This window comes from Ceratotherium simum, chromosome 2, assembly GCF_057802395.1.
Source record: "Ceratotherium simum simum isolate JZ-2026a chromosome 2, ASM5780239v1, whole genome shotgun sequence".
In the NCBI taxonomy this organism is placed as follows: domain Eukaryota; kingdom Metazoa; phylum Chordata; class Mammalia; order Perissodactyla; family Rhinocerotidae; genus Ceratotherium; species Ceratotherium simum.
The window spans coordinates 71,970,648-71,991,179 of record NC_141901.1 but is presented as its reverse complement, the minus strand read 5'-3'; the positions used below and the strand labels follow the sequence as shown (position 1 = coordinate 71,991,179).

Here is a 20,532-nt window from a genome sequence, read left to right as displayed (position 1 = left end):
TACAATCATTGAACGAAAGCTGAACCAGTGAAGTCTGGTAGAGGATGGCAAAAATTACTTGCTTTGGAACTAAGATGAAAATAGAACAAAGCCACCTCCCCAAGAATTAATACTTAGATTAAAGTATTACCTGTATTAACTAAGAGCACAACATCACAACACTGGTCAAAATCCATATAGAAAAACAACGTAGGAGAATGTTTTTCCTATATGATTTTGTACAGGCATTTGCCGAATATATAATTTTATTTATTTATTTTTTTTTCCCCAAAGCCCCAGTAGATAGTTATATGTCATAGCTGCACGTCCTTCTAGTTGCTGTATGTGGGACTCGGCCTCAGCATGGCCGGAGAAGCAGTGCGTCGGTGTGCGCCCGGGATCCGAACCCGGGCCGCCAGCAGTGGAGTGTGCTCACTTAACCGCTAAGCCATGGGGCCGGCCCGAGCATTTGCTGAATATAATATAAACAAATAACTAACTAAAAGAACCAAATGGAGACAAACAAATGTTCCTAAAATCATAAAACTGTACAACTGTGAGTCATGGGCAAAGTACAAGAAGGAATTAGATTATGATATGAGAAGGCTGGGGACACGGGAAGGGGATAGCTCCACTTACTTGGGAAATGATAAAAGTGATAAAAGAGGTGGAGGTGAAGGATTTTACCAGGAGGGTTGCAAATAGACCCGTACTCTAGCAGAGGTTTTGTTAAGACAGGCGTTTTCAAGAGCTCCTAGAAATAGACCTCCAGGCTGAAAGTGGTCCACCCTCAAACTCATCCTTCCTGGTTGAATAGAGCGCCCTCTAGGAAGAAGTAAAATATTTTTGGTGAATACCTACTTATGTCCCTTGGCCACTTCATATACATTATCTTATTTAATCTTTTCAGCAAACCTATCAAAGAACTATTATTCCAGTCTTAGAGATGAGGAAATTTAGGTTCCAAGAGGTTATATAAATTGCCCAAGTTAACTCAATTAGCATATAATCACATAGTCATTTTCCTCAGATTATGTCTTCCCCTCATCTTTTAAAGAGCTAATTAGATCAAGTTTCCCTTCTGGACCATTCTTATATGCCTGATACTGTTTCAGAGATCCTAGATATCTGCTTTCTGAGTGTATTGATTTATATAATAGTTTATGTTCTGGTACAGAAGTTTCTCCAATAAGTAACTGAAGGCTTGCTTAAGACTACCTTTCTTTAGTTGATTTCCAGCTTTTAAAAATCATTATAACATGGAAAATTAACTTTTAACTAAAATTAGGCATTACATTCGATGTGGACAGTGCCCTAGTCTAAAAAAAATGGTTATTGACCAAAAGAGTTTTTTCTCTTGAATATTTAGAATAAGTCATCTTTTTATACAGAGCACTTCAAACAACTACCTAAATTATTTTGTTGTGTAATAATTTTGTTATAGTAATTTCTACTCCTTGTGGATTTAGGGCCTGGACACTTATAGCTGTGTTATAGCTATTTTTGTTAATTTTACTGAGTTTATTAAAAAATTTGATAAATATGACGAAGTGACATTTTATATTACATTCACCTCTCCTAGGAGTTGCATTTTTATTGATGGATGCTAAAGAATGCTTTAAGTCAGCTGAAGAAATATTTCTAGCCAAAATTGAGAAGTTTATTAACATTCACCAAAATAGTTTTTTGGTTCTGTCTGCTGCCCTCCATGGGCCTGAGGAATGGAAACTGATGTTCAGGATTCAGCAGAGGTATGGAAAAGTTGCACTATAGACTTATTTTTCTTAAATTATATTGGGTTTACTTCAGTTCTGAATTCTTTTAGGCAGATGAGTTATGTTTTGCCAAGATAAACTTTATAATGTTAACCTATCATATTTAATAAAATGCAGGCCAAATGGCTATTCTATGAATCAGGGTGACAAGTTTCAGAGTTCATGCTGATTATGGGATTCTCCTGCAAGATAAACCAAAAGTGAACACTTTTTAGTCAATTAAGTTCTGGCTATAAAGCCATAGCAGATCTTCTGTGGAATAAGGTAGGGCATGAATGAATAAACAAATGACAAACAATAAAAGGTTTGTCTCTTCTTTCCACTTACTTAAGATAACAGATATCAGTAAGTTATATGATCTATTTAACTTAGGAATTGTTTTTCAGATTCCTGGGTAGTAACTTACGGATACTTCCAGTACACAACACAGTAAATGCTGTTAATCTTATGTGCACTATAGCTAAGGTGAGTCACTGGAGGAAAATGACATGTACATACACTCACACTCATACACTTCAAGGTTCTTGAACCTTCAAAATGCACACCTCCTTGAACAGGGTTGACAAATACTCTGCTTCTCTTCCCCTCAGAGAAGTTGCTATTTCAGCATGCAACTGTTTCCCAAACCTGAACTCAGCCTCTCAAGTCTTCTCAACCTACTTCCAGTAGCCACTACCACAAAGACTCATTTTGGGCCAAAAGAACATTTGGCCATATCTACATTGTGTTGCCCCTATTGGTTACTTAAATCTTCCTTCAAATTCTAAAGTAAAAATATTGGGAGTCATGAACTGTCGGAGAGCAAACATACTATTTTATAGAATGCTCTTCACCAGTTGTCCACTTTCTTTTCATGCTTGTCCTCCCTGTGAAGTGTGTCCCCAACTCCCCTAAGCAGAGTTAGGTGTTCCTTACTCTTATTTGGAACAGACCTCCATGAAAGCAGTTCTTATAGTATTCTATGTTTTGGCTTGCATGTTTGAAATTCCTTGAAGACAGAGATCAGGTATTTTTCTCTCTATTACTCTAATAACGCACATGCATACAGAGTATTCTGCACATCGAAGGTGATAGAAACTTGTTGAATAAATCAAAGTTAGGTATTTTTTGATGTGACCTTGTAAAAATACCTATTTCTGTAAATAAATGTTGCATGTTTATATCTCCTTCCAGATCAACTCCAAACCATACATAGATAGCATCGGCTACAGAATGATAACAACTAAAGCTTACATCATTGAGCAAAGTCCTGTTTGGAAAACACTTCAAAAGATAAAACTGAGTAGTGATTCATTTAACCCAAATTAGAGTATCAATTATAAGTTCTTTTGGAAGAATACGGAAATAATTAGACCAGTTAAATTATAATGTTCAAATACATATATTTACTTTAAAGATTTTTAAATTAAAATAATAAAAGGTATACAATTAAGTGATTTTATTTTGTTGAGTAATTAATAACGTTTAAAAAAATTGGTACATACATATATTATAAAACTCAGATTGTTTCTTAATGATACAAATTAAGTTGGACGGGCAAATATTTACTAGAAAATAAAAATACAGCATTTTCTAAATAGCCCCTTAGACTAAAGGAAAGTCATACATACTTTTTAGCTTTTCCACAAGGGCAGTCAGTATTTCTAAAATTAATCTTCACAGATGCTTTCACACTGTAACTGCTGCTAGGGAGGTGGTGATGGGACTGTGCCCTCTAATACTCCTCCTGAGGCAGGGAAAGAGAGAAGAGAAGCAGTCAACTGGCCTTAACTCAGAACCTCTCTACACTCTTAGGGGTGTGATATCCAGTTTGACACTAGGAATTCTAAAATGTAACACAGCATCTAACTGGAACATAAAATATATCAGTATTTTTATAAACTCGCTACAATTGTACGAATGAAGGCAATTCAACTATATTTTATGAAATTAAAATAAAAAATTATTAATTTGTATTGGATTTTCAACAGTAGTATTTAGAATACATATATGGGATTATTTACCATGTAGATATCTTTATAAAACCAAAGAATACTGCTGATCCATAATGTGTCATTACAGAAACTGATAAATGAGAAAAGCTACATTTATTTTTCTATCAGGGAGTGTTGTACAGAAAAATTTTTATAAAGGTATTAAATAAATCATAATGGAAAATACGGTATTTTATTAGTTTTTTTATTTAGGAGATGGAGCTTTCAATTTATCCCATATTTTCTTCAGAGGTAGACTTTGTTTTCATTTCAATGAGTTCTTCTACTCGAGCCAGAACACTTTCAATCAAATCAAATGTGAAAAGAGCTGAATGTAGAACCTGCAATGCCAAGAAAAATTAGTGTTATTAAGGCTACCTTTAAAACAAAACAAAGCAAAAAAAGAAAAGACTTCAGCCGGATGTAGCTTAGGAAAATTTCAGATCTACCTTAAGCTGCATTTCAGGAGGCATATTAGGGATCTCTTCTCCACCTACAGTTACAGAACAGAGATCTTTAGAATTCTGGACTTCTGTTAGAGAAGAAAAAAAAAATCATGTGTCACACTTAACCATTAAAACAACTCTTAGATTTTAATAATAAATTTATAAGCTACTTTTATCATTCACTAACTTAAAAAAATGTGTCAGTTATTTGTGTCAATTATTGTTTAATAGCTTATTGTTTAATAACTCAGGGTATGCTTAAATCAAGCTATAAGCAAATAAAAATACTGCAATTCTGCAACAAGTGAATTAATGTTTCTTTAGGTGAATAGCATTATTTTGGCATGTACAGGATGAATGAAAATTTATAAACTTTTTTCTTCAGTATATAATCAGAATTATACCTGTTACACTAAAAGAGACAAAATTTCTAGTATTGCCTATAGAAATACCACCATAGCTATATGGAAAAGATCACAAGGTTATTATCATAGAATTGCTGACTTTAAAAACTAATTCTGGATTTAAGATTCTTTTTTGTAGTTTGTATAGATTTACCTGAGGGTGTGGGGGGTAGACCCAAAATACCAAAGGAAGTACAAAGACATCCAAACAGAAATACTTGTAATACAGTTAGATTCAGAACTTGACGTATTAAACCAGAATATGCTTCAGTTTGGTTTAAATCTTTGTTAACCCAATTTCACTGTTAATTGGCTTACAGATCTGCTAAGGATCATTTTAATTATAAGTAAAATGACTCAGCTGTCATGGTTCCTTGTTTGCTATAAATTAGCCAAGTACAGATTAAACGAAAGTTCTTTATTTTGAATATAAATGACAGTTCTAAAATTTGACTAGTTTTCAGACCTAACCAAAAATGTAACTGCACATTACTAACCTTGGCTATTTTCCTGGCTATTTTTAATTTCTGCTTCATAATGTGCTTTTGACATATTAAGTCCTGTATGGAGTGGCTTTAAGAAATTATTCTCAATCTTTCCAAGTTCTGTCCACAATCCAGTCTGTTCAGAAGAATTAATGAAAGAATTAGTTATTTGGTTCAACATTTATTGATTGCCTACTATTATTAACGAGTTGAGAGTTGGAGAAACAAGTAATACATGATTCTTGCCTTTCAAGGTAGAGTTTACTGTTTAATAATACATTCATTACACATGTTTAATAATACATTCATTACACATCTAGTTATTTTATGTGAATACCAATCAAAACAAAAATGTCGTTTGGTCAGTACACTCATTATTGCACCATTTGGACAGCTCCTAGTTTTGAGATCTGTAATTTATAAGAAATTATTGTAAGAAAATTATTTGAGGATAATCCACATGGTCTGAGACATTTCTCTTTCCTTATAAACCATCCCCACAATGACTCTACCTTACACATCCCTTCAACTCTTCATCTTTCAATTGATGTCCCTGTCACATATTTAGTTCTAGAGGATTCTTTTCCTTCCCTATTGATGGAAACTAACACAAAGCTGATATGGGCTTTCTTGGAGATCGGTGTAGATGGAGATTTTACCTGCCTAGAAGAGCTTAGGGTTATTTTGTCATCCATATTAGAAGTTTTTATTTCAAGAGCATTTTCTCCTATAGTACTAAAGAAAGGAAGTCTTAATTTTATTTAAAAAAAGAAATTTATTCGTATTATTAAGTTTCCAGGTATTCTTTACAAAGCAAAATGTCTTAGGTAAAAAAGGGAAACTTAGGAACCCAATTATCTTTAACTAGAACTGGACCACTTGAAAACCTATTTTGTAATGAACCTATTTTGACCCAAGTAGTAAGACATTTTACGTATAGCCCTCCAAAGAAAATCCACACATAGCTATGTTGAATAATTGATAACTTCACTGACTGTTATACATATCCTTTTTTTGTTTTTGTTTTTGTGAGGAGATCAGTCCTGAGCTAACATCTGCCCACCCTCCTCTTTTTGCTGAGGAAGACTGGCCCTGGGCTAACATCCGTGCCCATCTTCCTCCACTTTATATGGGGTGCCGCCACAGCACGGCTTGCCAAGCAGTGCGTCTGTGCGCGCCCGGGATCCGAACCGGTGAATCTCGGGGCGCCGCAGCGGAGTGCGTGCACTTAACCACTTGTGCCACCGGGCCGGCCCTATACATATCCTTTTAATTTAAATTTGTCCTTTCTCACTATTCCTATAATGTTAGGAAAAGTGGAGTTCTTGGGAAGAACTATCAAGAATCCAAACCCTCAAAAATATGCATACCTTTCACTCAGCATCTATGATCTTATCCTAGGAAAATAATTGAAGATGATGTATGTTGTAATGATTTCACTGCAGACATGTTTATAAAAATATTTAAAAAGTGAAAAATTGGAAGTAATGAAAACATTTCACAACAGGAGATTGCTAAGTAAATTGTGGTATATCCTCACAATGGAAAACTACACAGCCATTAAAATATTGTTCTTCAGTACATATTGGTGATGGAAAAAAAAGTTACAAACTATCATTCTGATAGTATGATCTCATTTTTAAAAAAGGAAAAAAGTATGTACAGATGTGCTGGCATAAAGTCTACAAGGGAATGCACTGTAATATCAATGATGGATGGTGGGATTTTGATTTTTTTTTTTTTTTTTAAAGATTTTATTTATTTATTTTTTCCCCCCAAAGCCCCAGTAGATAGTTGTGTGTCATAGCTGCACATCCTTCTAGTTGCTGTATGTGGGACGCGGCCTCAGCATGGCCGGAGAAGCAGCGCGTCGATGCGAGCCCGGGATCCGAACCCGGGTCGCCAGCAGTGGAGCGCGCTCACTTAACCACCAAGCCACGGGGCTGGCCCTGATTATTACTTTTGTTTTTGCTTATTTATCCTGATTTTTAAACAACGACCCTGCTTTAGTTGTATACTTTTTAAAAAACATTTTAAAATATGTTTTTAAACTTCCATTAAAATAGAAAGTTTCCTTGTCCTCTTATGGAAAAAGTGGGTTATGCAGTAGTGCAGCAGGAGCTTCTTCAGCCAGTGTAGTCACACAGGGCATTGAGTATGTTACTCTACCACATGCACCCTCTGCTCTCATTTCTCCTAGGTTCATCCCTTTCTCTCCAGCCTTCTCTTTACCTTTCTCTATCCCTTTTTTTAACCTTCTTCTTTCCCTTTACCTCTCCAAGCTTTATAAGTAGAACCCACTGCTACTGCCCAATATCACTGATGACTTTCAAGGCTATAGAGGTTACTGATGACCCTGTAAAACATAAAGAAAAGTATAGAGAAAACACCCTTTTACTCACACCTAGCTTTCTCAAATGTAAGCATTTTACCACATTTACTTAAAAATAAATAAGTATTAGATATGGGTGAAGCCCCCTTTATTCAAGAGGAAGTCAACTAAACTATGTAAAATTATCTAAAATTTGAAGTTTTAGCATTCCTAATGTATGTATACAATGTATCACAATTTTGCATGTTAAAAAACTTATATAAATTGTATCATGCTGTACGTACCTTGCTTTAGCTTACATACCTTGCTTTAGCTTACGTTTGGTCAATCTTAAATTTTTGAGTTATTTATGTTGTTGTAGCTCTGATCCTTTCATTTTAATTGGTATCTAGGCATCCTATTATACTATACAACTTGTTACAAATTTTGTTACAAATTTTTTAGTATTTTAAACAATGCTGCACTGAAATTGCTGTATATGTTTTCCTCTTCACATGGGATAAAAGTTTTTCTAGGGTATCATCTTTCAAAATATTTTTACCATGGCCCCATAGTAAGAAATAAAATTTACATCACAACTCAACACACATTTATTTATATAGTTGAAACAACAGTTTCACAAAATGCCCTTTCTATATATAATATCAGATATAATTTTATTAATATTTAAATATAGAAAAACCCCAAAATAGTTCAAATATAAACATTAAGAAAGATGATGTGCTTGCCTGTTCATAGGGCCATTCCAGTCTAGTGCAATATTGAGCCTGGTCCTTTCCTTTTTATTTATTATTTTCTAATGTCAGGTTTATCAAGGTATCATTTACTTACAGTAAAATAAACACATTTAGCTGTACAGTCCTATGAGTTCTGACAAAGATATATAGTTGTAACCATCACCATTATAAAGATATTTCTCTGACCCCAGAATTTCTCCTGTGCCCCTCTGTAGTCAATTTTCTTCCTCCATCCCTAGGCAACCACTGATCTGATTTTTGTTTATATGTTTTGCTTTTTCTAAAATGTCATAAAAATGGAATCATAAATGTAGCTCTTTGTGGTAGTGTGATATTGTGATTTATAAGAAATATATATTTGGTCTTCATTCTATTCCTGGCAAAGAGCTCCTAAAAACCTGTCAATTTTCCTGTGATAAGAGCAGTAAAGTTATATAGGGGTTATTCATATCAAGCCCCTTTCAACCATGAATGACTTTTGGAAAGCCCCTAAGGATGCCAGGGGAACCAACCATGATTAGAGGGTTGGAACTTTCAGTTCCTTCCACCCCAAACTCCCAGGAGGTGATTTAGCTCAATCACCAATGGCCAGTGTTAATCAATCATGCTGATGTAATGAAGCCTTCATAAAAACCCAAGAGGACGGGGTTCAGAGAGCTTCTGGGTTGGTGGACATGTGGAGGTGCTGGGAAAGTGGCTTCAGAGCGGACATAGAAGCTCCACGCCCCTTCTCTCTCACCTTGCCCTATGCATCTCTTCCATCTGGCTGTTCCTATGTTATACCTTTTATAATAAACCAGGAATCTAGTAAGTAAAATGTCTTGAGTTCTGTGAGCAGCTCTAGCAAATTAATCGAACCTGAGGAGGGGGTCAGGGGAACCTCCAATTTATAGCCAGTCAGAAGCACAGGTCATTATTTGGACTTGTGATTGGCATCTGAAGGTGGATGGGTGGGTAGGCAGTGTTGTGGGACTGAGCCCTTAACCTGTGGAATTTGACGCTAACTCTAGGTAGGCACTGTCAAAACTGAATTGAATTGTAGGACACCCAACTGGTGTCAAAGAACTGCTCAATGTGGGAAAAACCTCTACACATCTGGTGACCAGAAGTGTCAAAACTGAAGTGAAGTATTGAGAGTAGAGAAGAAACACAGGAATGTTTTTCCTCTACAGGTAGAAATTGACAAAGTGATTCTAAAATTTAAATGGAAAAGCAAAGGACCTAGAATAGTCAAAAGATTTTGAAAAAGAACAAAGCTGGTGGACTCACTATAGTTTAAGATTTACTATATAAAGGTATGGTAATCAAGACAGTGTGGTACTAGTAAAAGAACAGACATAGGTCAATGGAACAGAATGGAGTCCAAAAAGAGACATACTTATATGGTCAACTGACTTCTGAGAAAGATGCCAAGACAATTCAACAAGTTAAGGATAGCCTTTTCAACAAATAGTGCTGGAGTCAAAACAAAACAGAAAAACCTTAGCCCATACCTCACATCATATAAAAAATTTACTTGAAATTGATCCTAGACCTAAATATAAAATCTAAAACTATAAAAACTTCTGTAAGAAAACCTAGAAGATCTTTGTGACCTTGGGTTAAGCAAAGATTTCTTAGAACCCAAAAAGCATAAATCACATAAAAGAATAAAAATGGTAAGTTGGACTTCATCAAAATTAAAAATTTCTCTTTGAAAAACACTATTAAGATAATGAAAATACAAGCCACAGACTGGAAGAAAATATTTACAAAAACCATACCTAATAGAGAACTTACATCTAGAATACAGGGAAAAGTTTCCTTTAAAAAAAGTTGGTCTAAGTTGAAAATTTTTTCTTTCACCCTTTCACTTTTACTTAGTAATAGAAATTCTTTGAAATTTTATTCCCAAAATGATGATAAACTTAATGTCTTATATTCATTCTTCGGTGTAAATGAAGAACTAAGCTTCATTAATTAATTCTCTTCAGCCAACAAGTTTAACCAAGTTACTGATTCAGGATTTTAAAAAGCAAATATATCCTTTATCAAACATTTTTCTTAAATGCTTTACATTTCTCCTTTAGAAGATAATAATTAAAAGTTCACAACAGAGAATGAGATGTAACAACATATCTGATTTTATTATATTCAGACTGTATTCATTAATATTCTATTCAATAATGTCAGGAATATGTATTAGTTAAAGCAATTACATTTAAGCCTCCTTCCATAATGTCTTTTGCAACCCACAGATAAGTTTAACATATTGAAATATATGTTTCCCCTATAGTTTCAAATTTCATTTCTTAGGTATGCCAGAAAATCAGACCACATATGTCAATTTTGCTACTCAAATACTATCTTTGAAAATATTTGTCAAATGAGATTGCTTTTCAACTAGAAAAACATGAATATTATTCCTGAGTTCACATGCCCTACCTAGAACTTTCCATAGGAACGATAACTGAACTTTGATATGATATAGTGAAATGGTCATGCTTAGCTCTGATCACTGGAAAAAATGTTTGGCTTTTTTCATCAAGAGTTTGGCTACTCAGTGAGCTTTTAAAATTAAAAAATTTCACCACTTTTACAATGTATCTATAAGATCTAGAGGGATTTCCTTCGATACTAAAGCTTTCTAAAATAAAATACACTGATTTCAAACAACTTTGATAGTGCTTCTGACAATTTAAAAAGATAACTGCTACAGTTCTGCTGTCACTTGTCCTTCCTGTAAAAAATTTCCACTTTAAGTTTTAATGATCCACAGTGTGTTTCCAATTCAGTAAATATAGCTAATCTTTAGAGGGTTTAAGGTTAAGTTCAAACAATACAATACATATTGTTTTGCAAATATATTTTTAGTCTCTCTATTGTATTCTACTGGTCAATCTATCCATCCCTATGGCAATACTACACTAAATTACTGGGGCTTTATAATAAATTATGATATCTGGCGAGGCAAGTTCTCCTCCATGTACCTGGTTCCTCAAAATTGTCATGGCTATTCTTGGCCCTTAACTGTTCCAGATGAAACTTCTAATCAACCCATCAAATTCCATTTTAAAAAACCTAATTGGTGTTTTGATTTTAATTACACTGAATTTTTAGATTAATTTGAGAAGAACTGACAACTTAAAGATAGCGAGTCTTTGCATCCACGTCATTCAATTCTCTACTTATGTCTTTTTTATATTTCTACAGTGTTATAATGTTCTCCATAAAGTTTTACACGTATTTGTACGTTTTCCTAAGTATCTCATATTTTTGTTGCAAGTGTAAATAATAAATTATATTTTATAGTCAACTAAGAATTTTTATCATGATTATGGTGTTGAATGTATCAAGTGCTTTTTTTCTGTAGCTATTGAGACGATCAAGTATTTCCTCTATTTTAATCTATGCATTACATTAACTTTGCATTACTGGAATGAACCCAACTTAATCCTATGACTTAAAAAAATATTTTTTGCTAGATTTGGCTTGGTAATATTAGTATCTATATTCATAAGTGAGATTAGCCTATAACTTTTCTTCAGCATACTATCCTTGTCTGTTTTGGTATTAAGGTCATATCTTACTAAATAAATAGACTCATAACATTAGTCACAACTATTCTTTTTCTAGTCTTTGGAACATTTTATATAAAATTTGAGTTATCTGTTTCTTAAAATTATCTGGCCTTGTGATTTCTCTGAGTAGACTGTGGTAGTTTTATTAAGATATATTTTCTAAGAAATTCCATGTCATTGAAGCTTTCAAATTTATTGGTATGTTTTCATGTAATTTTCTTACTATTTTGCAATCTGTGCTGTATTTATACTTATACTTCCTTTTTAATTAACATATTGTGTCTTTATGCATTTTTAAAATCAATCTTGCTGGAAATTCATTAATAATTTTGTATTTTCTAATATAAGCACTTAAAGCTGGAAATTTTTCTGTTAAGTATCACTTTAGCTGCATCCCATAAGTTTTAATATATAGCATTTTATTATCGTTCAGTTCTAAATAGTTAATATCTTTTATCATATATATCTCAAAATAGATTTATTCATAATTTTAATATATAGAGTTTCTCAAACTTCACTGTGCTAGTTAAAAATATAGATTTCTGTGCTTTACTCAGAGGCTTTGATTTAGTAGATGTGGGGCTGAACCCAGGAATTTGCATTTATATATATGTAAATACCCAGGTGATTTTGATTAGGATCATATGTTGAGAAACAATGATCTAGAATGGCCGTGTCCAATGCCAATGGGAAACTGAATTTCTAATTTAAAATTTTTAAAAATTAATTTAAAATTTAAATAGTCACATGTGGCTGCTGTCTACCATATTGGACAGTGCAAAAATAGGAGGTCTTTATTAAGACCTTAGTTATTTTTAATGGCAATAATTTATTTTAATACATAGCCCATAATCATAACATTTATAATAAGGTAATAAAAACATGTGCCAAAATTAGACTAAAGAAAATTTGTTGCACATTCTGTTCAGCATAATTCCACAAATCTTTCATATGATGAACAGTAATATTTTTAGAAGCATGTAGGAGTGAAGAAGCTGTGAAAGTAAGAATATATTCTTTCTTACATTAAAGCTACTAGATCTTTAAAAAAAAACACTACAAAGGAAATCATCTTAGGATTTCCTTCATCTTCAATGTCTAGAAAAAGTAACTTAAGATTTTAAAAAATAGTTATAAGGATAAAAATTTGAAATGTTCACATACGCTTGCTTTTAATTTTATACCCAAGCAGACTCACTGATGGAGTAGTTCTGAAATCTTTTCAGTTCTAAAGCTTAATTATACATTTCAAAATTCACTGCAGCCTATCTCACAAAAGGAAGACTAGGCTGTTCTACGTCACAAGGAAATTTACTGCCAGAACAGACAGGGACCTTGCAAAGGCTATAGTCAAACATGATAAGGAAATGAATAAGACCCAGTTTTCCCCTTTCTTCTAATTTGTATATGACTTCTTATTTATGAAGTATTATTATGGAAATTTATTGCTTATAATATTAAGGAACGTATATCACCTGAAGTCTTTTGGCTCTGCAAATAACACACAAGGGATATGTTTTAATGTTAGAGAAAGAAACAACTTAAATGGGAACCCAAAATATGGATTATACAGAATTATATGTACATGTATATATGCCAGATATTTATAGTTCTTTCCTAAATGAAAAGCACATATGCATACATTACATAATTCGATTTTTTAAATTCCTGATACTTTATGTGGCCTTTACAATCTGACATTGTTTCCCATGACCTTGCTTTCATTCTGCATATTACAATCACAAATTATTTAGGAAAAAGAATGGGTAAGCAGGTGAATGGGAAAGGATATGAGTAGACAGGACAGAAGGTGAAGGATAAATTTATTATGATCTGTGTATTAGATAAATTATTGTAATTCAAAACAACTAACACTTATTTAAAGATACCTAACAAATAAGATAACACTAGGTATAAAAACTAAGTTGGTTTTACCAGTAGAGATGGAGGTTCAAGGTTCAAGAAAAGTTATGTGAAACTTAAGTGTGGGAGAAGGTGCCTATAACTTATGCAGAGAGACAAAGAGGCATGCAATAGTAGGGTGAGGAAGGGAATGACTTAATGAAAAGAATAAGTCAGCTGACAGTAACCCAAAATAGCAGGAAAATAAATGGATTATTATTCAATAATGAATCACTTGGTTTTGTATTGGAATGATTCTGTTCTTAATTTTCCTATACAACTTTCCGATTGTTTTTCAGCTTTTCATCTAACTAGTTACCCTCTCAGCACACTTAACTGGTCAAAAATAGGTACCAGTAGGAGTCCTTTTGAATAAAACTACCCACATTTCAGCATCACTAGAGCATCATTTTGTTTCTCCTTTAATCAAAATTTCTAAAAACTCAGAAGCTGTCATTTTATTAACCACAGCAGACAGATTTGCCTCTCATTTATACACATAACCTATTGTGATTGCACTTGGGAGAAATGCTTCCATGATGAAGAGGCTCTTAAGCTGACTCAGGGATGTCAGGTTGCCATCTTGAAATGGGTTTTTTGCTAATTTCCTTGGTATGGTAATTCTTATGGTAACTTGCATGGCAATACTTTGGAATATATTTGATCCCTAAGAAAGTTTTTAAAAAACCATTAAATAAGAAACCAATCTTATAAGCTAGTTATATCCTTTTCTTCACCACATAATGTTCAAGCGAAATAAAAGTGAGGCATTGTCTGTGGATATCATAGCAGACATCGCACAATGCTAAACTACTCGGTCTTCTCTCTCTAGGCAAAGGCCCGTCTGCTGCCCCTGAAGCACAAAGCACTCCATATCTAACAAATCTATCACTCTTAATCAAGAACATTCTTTTTCTTCCTGTCAGGCAAATCAGATCATCTCTAGGTATGGCCTTTCCTGATTACAGAAATAGTAAAAATTGATGTCTTATCCTAAGGACACCTCAGGGCCTCCACTGCTGCTGAATTTTACTTATTATCTCTTCTATTTTTATCACAAGCTCCTTTAGGAGTCAGGATTTAGTTTGTGATTCAAAGGTTTTGGCCACTACCTGGGGTCATAGCTTTAGCTACCATTTACTAGGTGTGTGCCCTTGTGCAAGTTAAAGATCCTTCCTGTGCCTACATTATCTATGAAAAGTAAAAAATAAAGAGTACTTATAGCATTGTGAAGAATAAATCATATATACAGCACCTGGGCAGAATAGTGGTTGCCACTGGCAGAGGGAGGGGGATGGGTGTGGAGTGATAAGGTCAGAATTAACTGGAAGGGAAACAAGGAACTTCTTGGGATGACAATAATGTTCTATATTTGATAAGGACTTGGATAACACAGACCTATGCATTTGTTAAAAACTCAGTGAATGTATACTTAAAATTTGTGCATTTCACTTTATAAATTTTAACTCAAAGGAAAACTAGACAAATAGTTAACTCTACTTAAATGAAATACATGCTGAAATATTTAGGGGAAAGTATGGCTGATGTTTGCAGTTTACCTTGAAATGCATCAAAAAATAAGACATTGATGGATGGATAGAGGGTGGAGAAATGGACATATGATAAAAGTAGAGTAAAATGTTAATGGTAGAATCTTAGTGATGGGTAAATCAGTGATCACCATAAAATTCTTTCAACTTGGCTATGTGTTTGAAAAATTTCACAATAAAATGTTAGAAAAAAATAAACCACCCTGGTACAGAGTAAGCACTAGTCAATGATAGCAAATAACTATTTCTGGCTGAAGAGGGATGAATAGGAGGTCAAGGAGGGAAGGAAACTGCTACTTTTCCCATAAACCTTTCATTCCAAATTATGCTTTAAATTTTTAAAAAACAGCTCTTTGGCATCCGTATATAAAAAGCAATTACTTTCATTTCTTTTATTACTTTCTGGAAAAAGAAAACCAGATTAACAACACGTGATTCAGGTAGTTACAGTTAATAAAGATGACAGACATAGGGAAAGCAACTACTAGAATAGAGTAAGTAGAAAGGGAGAAGATAAAAAGCAAATATAATTTTACTGTATGACACATCTTCCTCAAATAGTTTTCTATTTATTGAATACCTGTAATGATGCACTATAAAAAAAAAATCCAGCTTCCTACACATTACCCAAAAGGTACTGTTAACAGATGCAGATTTCAGTGCTGAATATGCTTCAATTTGTCACATCTGATGAGGGGATATCAAATTATCAGATGATTTTATTTTATATAGCCCAGATTTAAATCATGAACTATAGGAGGAGGTGATTAAAAAGACACCCAAATACATGTTGAACTCCAAAAGGTTAGTTAACTTAGGAACTGCAACTTATCTACCTAACGGGGCTAAGCAATGCTTACAGCAAGAGACAGAGGTACAACAGGAAAAGGAAAGGGACAGGGAAGCTGGACGTAAGGTGGTAAGGACTCCTAGGAATTAACTTCAGGTTTCAGAATAATTGTTGGCACTTCTCCCAGCCTTTGTAGCTGGGTAAGATATTAAATATTGGCTTAAGTAGGTATTGATAAGAAAACCTGAAACACTCCTTATGCATTTTGAATATACTCACAGTTTCTTTTTCAAAAAATTCACTTACTTGGTTGTCATTTTCATTATCTTTGATAACCAAATACCTCAATAAATTTAATGAAGCCATTATCCTGTTAATTAAAAATATATAATTTGTTACTACAATTTTATATAATCAACAGCAATTTCAATGAATAAAAAGTAAGTTAAAACCTTACAATTATGTTTGCCATTAGAAACTATTCCCTTTAAATTTTGGAGTAGAATTTAATCACTCTTGGTCTCCAAGTTCACAAAATACAATTGTGAAAATTACTATTTTTTCCCCCAAGGGAGCTTTGTTATCTTAATATTTGAGAGTATCATCTCTTGCTTCCTGACTTTTCAGATTCCTTTAATAAATGCTTAGAACCATTTCTAAACAACCATTTTAGTATACTGAAAGTAAAATTACATGTTCTATGTGAAAAAAAATGATGTCCTAGAAAACAAAACAATAAAGTTCAAACACATAAGCCTTTTATAAGTTACATATATGAAATTCTTAGTTTTTAGTCACCAATGCTGTAGAGTAAAGGTACAAAATCATACTGTGGGTCATACTTCTAGAAAGAAGAGTTTCTTATTTTGTTTTTACACAGTATCTAATTACTTAAATATGAAAATCTTTATGTAATTTTATGAATTAACCACAGATCATAAATTCACAGGAAAACATGTTTTATTAGTTTAGGTTCCCTAAGCAAGGGTTTCACATTTTATTCTGAATTTACTATGTGAACCTTAGTAATGGTCACCTCACCTATCTGAGTTTTGCAGTAGGTCTGTTTCAGCACCCTCTGGGAGAAAGAGTACCAAATCTAGAAGGGAAATCAACTGTGGTCCTGTAAACCATTTGTTGTTATGCGTTCTCTAAAAAGCAAAAGAAAAATTGGAAAAGGCTTTAAATAATAGCTTGATAAATTCATGTGTTTCTCTAGTACCCTGATACTACAAAAATAAACTATTACAACACATTTTAAATACACTTTTAAATTTTAATTTCCATTCTTGCATTCACTATTTCCAGACACCTGGAACAAACCCTGCCAGTTTGAGAACACTGGTGCACTCTTTCTCTGTCTCTGTTTTCTATATGGAATTACTGAGTATTCACAAACAAATTAGACTTCAGTTTCCATTAATATTTTAGAAGTACATAGCAAAACAAAAAGAAGTCATATTATTGCTCAAAAAATTAATACAATGTAAATCTACAGTTAACAAAACTTCAAATTCAGGTTTTTAAAAAAGAAATAGTAGAAATGGGGAAAAAAGGACCCTAATACTAGAGATAGACAAGTCCACATGGCAAAAATCCACATTAATGTATTCCACAAATGAATAAATATATCCTACAAAATAGATAATTGACACCTTAGCTATGCTCTTACCTTTAATGATATGTCAATTTGATTTTTGATATTTTGAATAATAAAGGCCTCCACACCTGAGTGATTACTTGTATTCAATAAGCACCTTGAAAGCAAAATTACAATACATTTGAAATTATCCTGGACTGCATTATAATTAAATGATGATGAAAGTTTTACAAATTCAAATGGGCCATGTGTTTTCTTAATATAAAAACCAGCGAAGACAATTAGTAAGGTGATCAACCAATTACAAAGGTGAAAAACCAATTACCTATTATGGTTATTGCTCTCAGTAGCTGGCAAATGCTATTTTATCTGGATCTTTCCAAAAAGAAATTTCTATTAAACCAAATTTGAATCTTTTTATGCATACAGTTGCAATGATTTAACATGGCAAATATGGGCACTATTATAGTAGCCTAAAAACTCCCAAAATTACTCCGTGTAAATAGACTAGTCTGGTTAGACTAACTTAATGGAAAAGAAAAGAAACTCAATATGACTAGCTTAAGGAAAAAGGGGGACTTCTTGGTAGAGATACAGGTAGATCAGAACAGTAAAGCTGGTATAAGACTTAAGCATCAAACTGAGAATTCATAAACCTGCTCTGACTCTATCAGTAGAAAAGAAGAAAAGTAGGCTCCAGAGTGCTAATACTGGCCAATCCCAAAGAAGACTTCTTAGCACTTTAACAATGCCCAAATCTGTTTTTAACTCATTGTTATTACCTAGGTGTCAACAAACTAAGGTCTGCAGGCCAAATTCAGCCTGTTGCCTGTTTTGTTTTATTGGATACACCCACCCCCACTACAAAGACAAGTTGAGCAGTTGCAAAAGAGACTATGTGGCCCATAAAGCCTATATTTACTATTTGGCCCTTTACAGAAAGTTTGCTGATCTTCAACTCTTCGAGTTGCTAGAATCCTTTCTCTCTCAAAGAGCACTATTAACAAGCTATACTATTAACTTAAAGTGAATAGCCTGTCAAAGTTATAACTCCAGAGCCATTAATTTCAACTGTGAATGGAGATTACTGACAAGTAAATAATCTAGCAGGAGGTTTATCAAACTCAGTTTAATCTTTTAAGTCTATTTTAATTTTAGAGTATTTCAATTAATTGAATTGAAATATATACTATTATTCATGTAATATATATATGTACATATACGTATCCATAATATTTGATTAACCTTTCTCTACCCATCACAGATAAGAGAATTTATTATAATATGGCTTCCAAGTAGAGTTGAATTACATGTAGAACACACTGAAATACTATAATCTGGAATAATAAATGGTATTAATTTGGTTTTTAATCAGCCACACACTTTGCAATTAACCATTCTTGATACATACCTAAATAATGTATATTTTCCTTGTGAATCCAACTTGTTAATATACAGCTGAAGCATAGCTAAACTCTTTTTCCTCTAAAATGGAACAAATAATATTGTTACATAAACTGAATAAAGATTAAATTATTTATTAAAATTTCTCACTGTAACTCATTATCATTTAGTCCCAAAACATTTACATACCAATGTCTCAATGGGGCAAAGTGTCATTATTTTGACTAAGCCCTGGAAATAAAAAAAATTTTAATTCAGATGTTAATAGATTATACTGACTGCAAACAAACAGCTATATTATCAATGGTGGATACTAAAAATTCAGAGAAGTGAGGGTAGGAGATTTAAAAATGAAGTAAATTTTTCTCTGAGCTTTTCATTCCACTATGTCTCCAGAAGCAAAGTACAATCCATTACATAAGTGATATTGAGTAGTGTGTTACAGAGTGTAAATTTAGAAGTGAATGGTAAAATTTAGAAGTGAATGGTAATTTTTAATTATGTCTAGAGTGGCAAAAAAATGAAACCAAACATGCAGAAATATAATCCATTCATTAAAAATAATGAGGTTTAATACCCTAACAAAAGCCATGTTTTTCTATTTAAATAGTGGAAAAACAAGTTTCTACATGGACATCTAAGGACCTACTTGGCCATGATAACTAACAAACAGTACTAGGCAAAATAAGTCATAGGAGGGAAAAACCAAATGTCTTTCTAGTAATGAGTCAGTGCATGCCTTGATGGAGTCCTGAGGACTTGCGTTATGATAAAAGTAAAGGAGCTCCATTTTCCAAGGTCCCTACAGAAACAAATCGTTAAAGAAGAAAGTTATGTTTTTCCATTAGATGCTATGCTGTCAACCATGGTAGCCACTAGCCACATACAGTTATTTAGGTTTAAATTAATTTAAATAAAATTTAAAATTCAGTTCCTTAGTCACACTAGCCACATTTCAAGTGTTCAGTGTGGCTAGTGGCTTTCATCCTGTACTGCACAGATAAGAGAACACTTCCACAATCACAGAAAGTTCTATTGGACAGCATGGCACTAGAGTTTTCAAAAGATATGGAGAAGAGAGTAGGAGAGGAGTCTGAAAAGACCTTTACTTAAGTTCAGAATAGGAAAGGAGCTGTTTTCAAGATCAGAATACATATTTTACTTACCTGAGGTACAGTAAGAAAACTCTTGATTTCTAAGTACTGGTGAAGTAGACTGTTATCTTCTATTCTCAATAATCCATTCTCCAACAGATCCTACAGATTAAAATATACGCAGAGATACATATATGGTCAAGTCAACAGCTATATTTGTTGTCATGACTATGTATTTAAATTATACTGGGTAAAAACAAATCTTACCAATCCTTTGGAGAAAACAGACTCTTCTGTTCTGGAAGAGAACATTAAAATTTATCAATATGATTTTCTAAATTGCTTTAGAATTATTCTTCATTTTAGGAAAAATAAAGCAAAAACTGAAATTTAAAGACTTGAAAAATACACATCATTAAGGAAAAATTCTGCTGAAGAATTCAGTCAAAATTCTTAATCCATCTTTGATCTGTCTTTTGATTTGGTTACTGACATGCAAAT

At 33.1% G+C, this 20,532-nt stretch overlaps 2 protein-coding genes across 6 annotated transcripts in view; one reads left to right on the top strand and one right to left on the bottom strand.

Annotated features, from left to right (window-relative positions):
- Positions 1-3,210, top strand: part of C2H1orf146 (chromosome 2 C1orf146 homolog) — a 36,058-nt gene extending 32,848 nt beyond the window's left edge. The window contains exons 4-6 of the mRNA XM_004420849.3: positions 1,562-1,730; positions 2,141-2,219; positions 2,928-3,210. Of these exons, the coding sequence (XP_004420906.1) occupies positions 1,562-1,730; positions 2,141-2,219; positions 2,928-3,062 (383 nt within the window). The 3' untranslated portion in view covers positions 3,063-3,210. The remainder of the gene's footprint in view (positions 1-1,561; positions 1,731-2,140; positions 2,220-2,927) is intronic.
- Positions 3,211-3,804: 594 nt separating this feature from the next.
- GLMN (glomulin, FKBP associated protein) overlaps positions 3,805-20,532 on the bottom strand; it is a 38,380-nt gene continuing 21,652 nt past the window's right edge. For 3 of the 5 annotated variants that reach the window (XM_087447538.1, XM_087447544.1, XM_014780155.2), the window contains 10 exons: positions 20,299-20,329; positions 20,104-20,193; positions 19,127-19,168; positions 18,945-19,018; positions 17,606-17,690; positions 16,975-17,084; positions 16,240-16,303; positions 5,075-5,198; positions 4,177-4,259; positions 3,805-4,068 (listed from right to left, as the gene is read on the bottom strand). In XM_087447538.1, the coding sequence (XP_087303664.1) occupies positions 3,958-4,068; positions 4,177-4,259; positions 5,075-5,198; positions 16,240-16,303; positions 16,975-17,084; positions 17,606-17,690; positions 18,945-19,018; positions 19,127-19,168; positions 20,104-20,193; positions 20,299-20,329 (814 nt within the window). In that variant the 3' untranslated portion in view covers positions 3,805-3,957. The remainder of the gene's footprint in view (positions 4,069-4,176; positions 4,260-5,074; positions 5,199-16,239; positions 16,304-16,974; positions 17,085-17,605; positions 17,691-18,944; positions 19,019-19,126; positions 19,169-20,103; positions 20,194-20,298; positions 20,330-20,532) is intronic. The other 2 variants (XM_087447547.1, XM_087447552.1) reach the window with 2 other exon arrangements.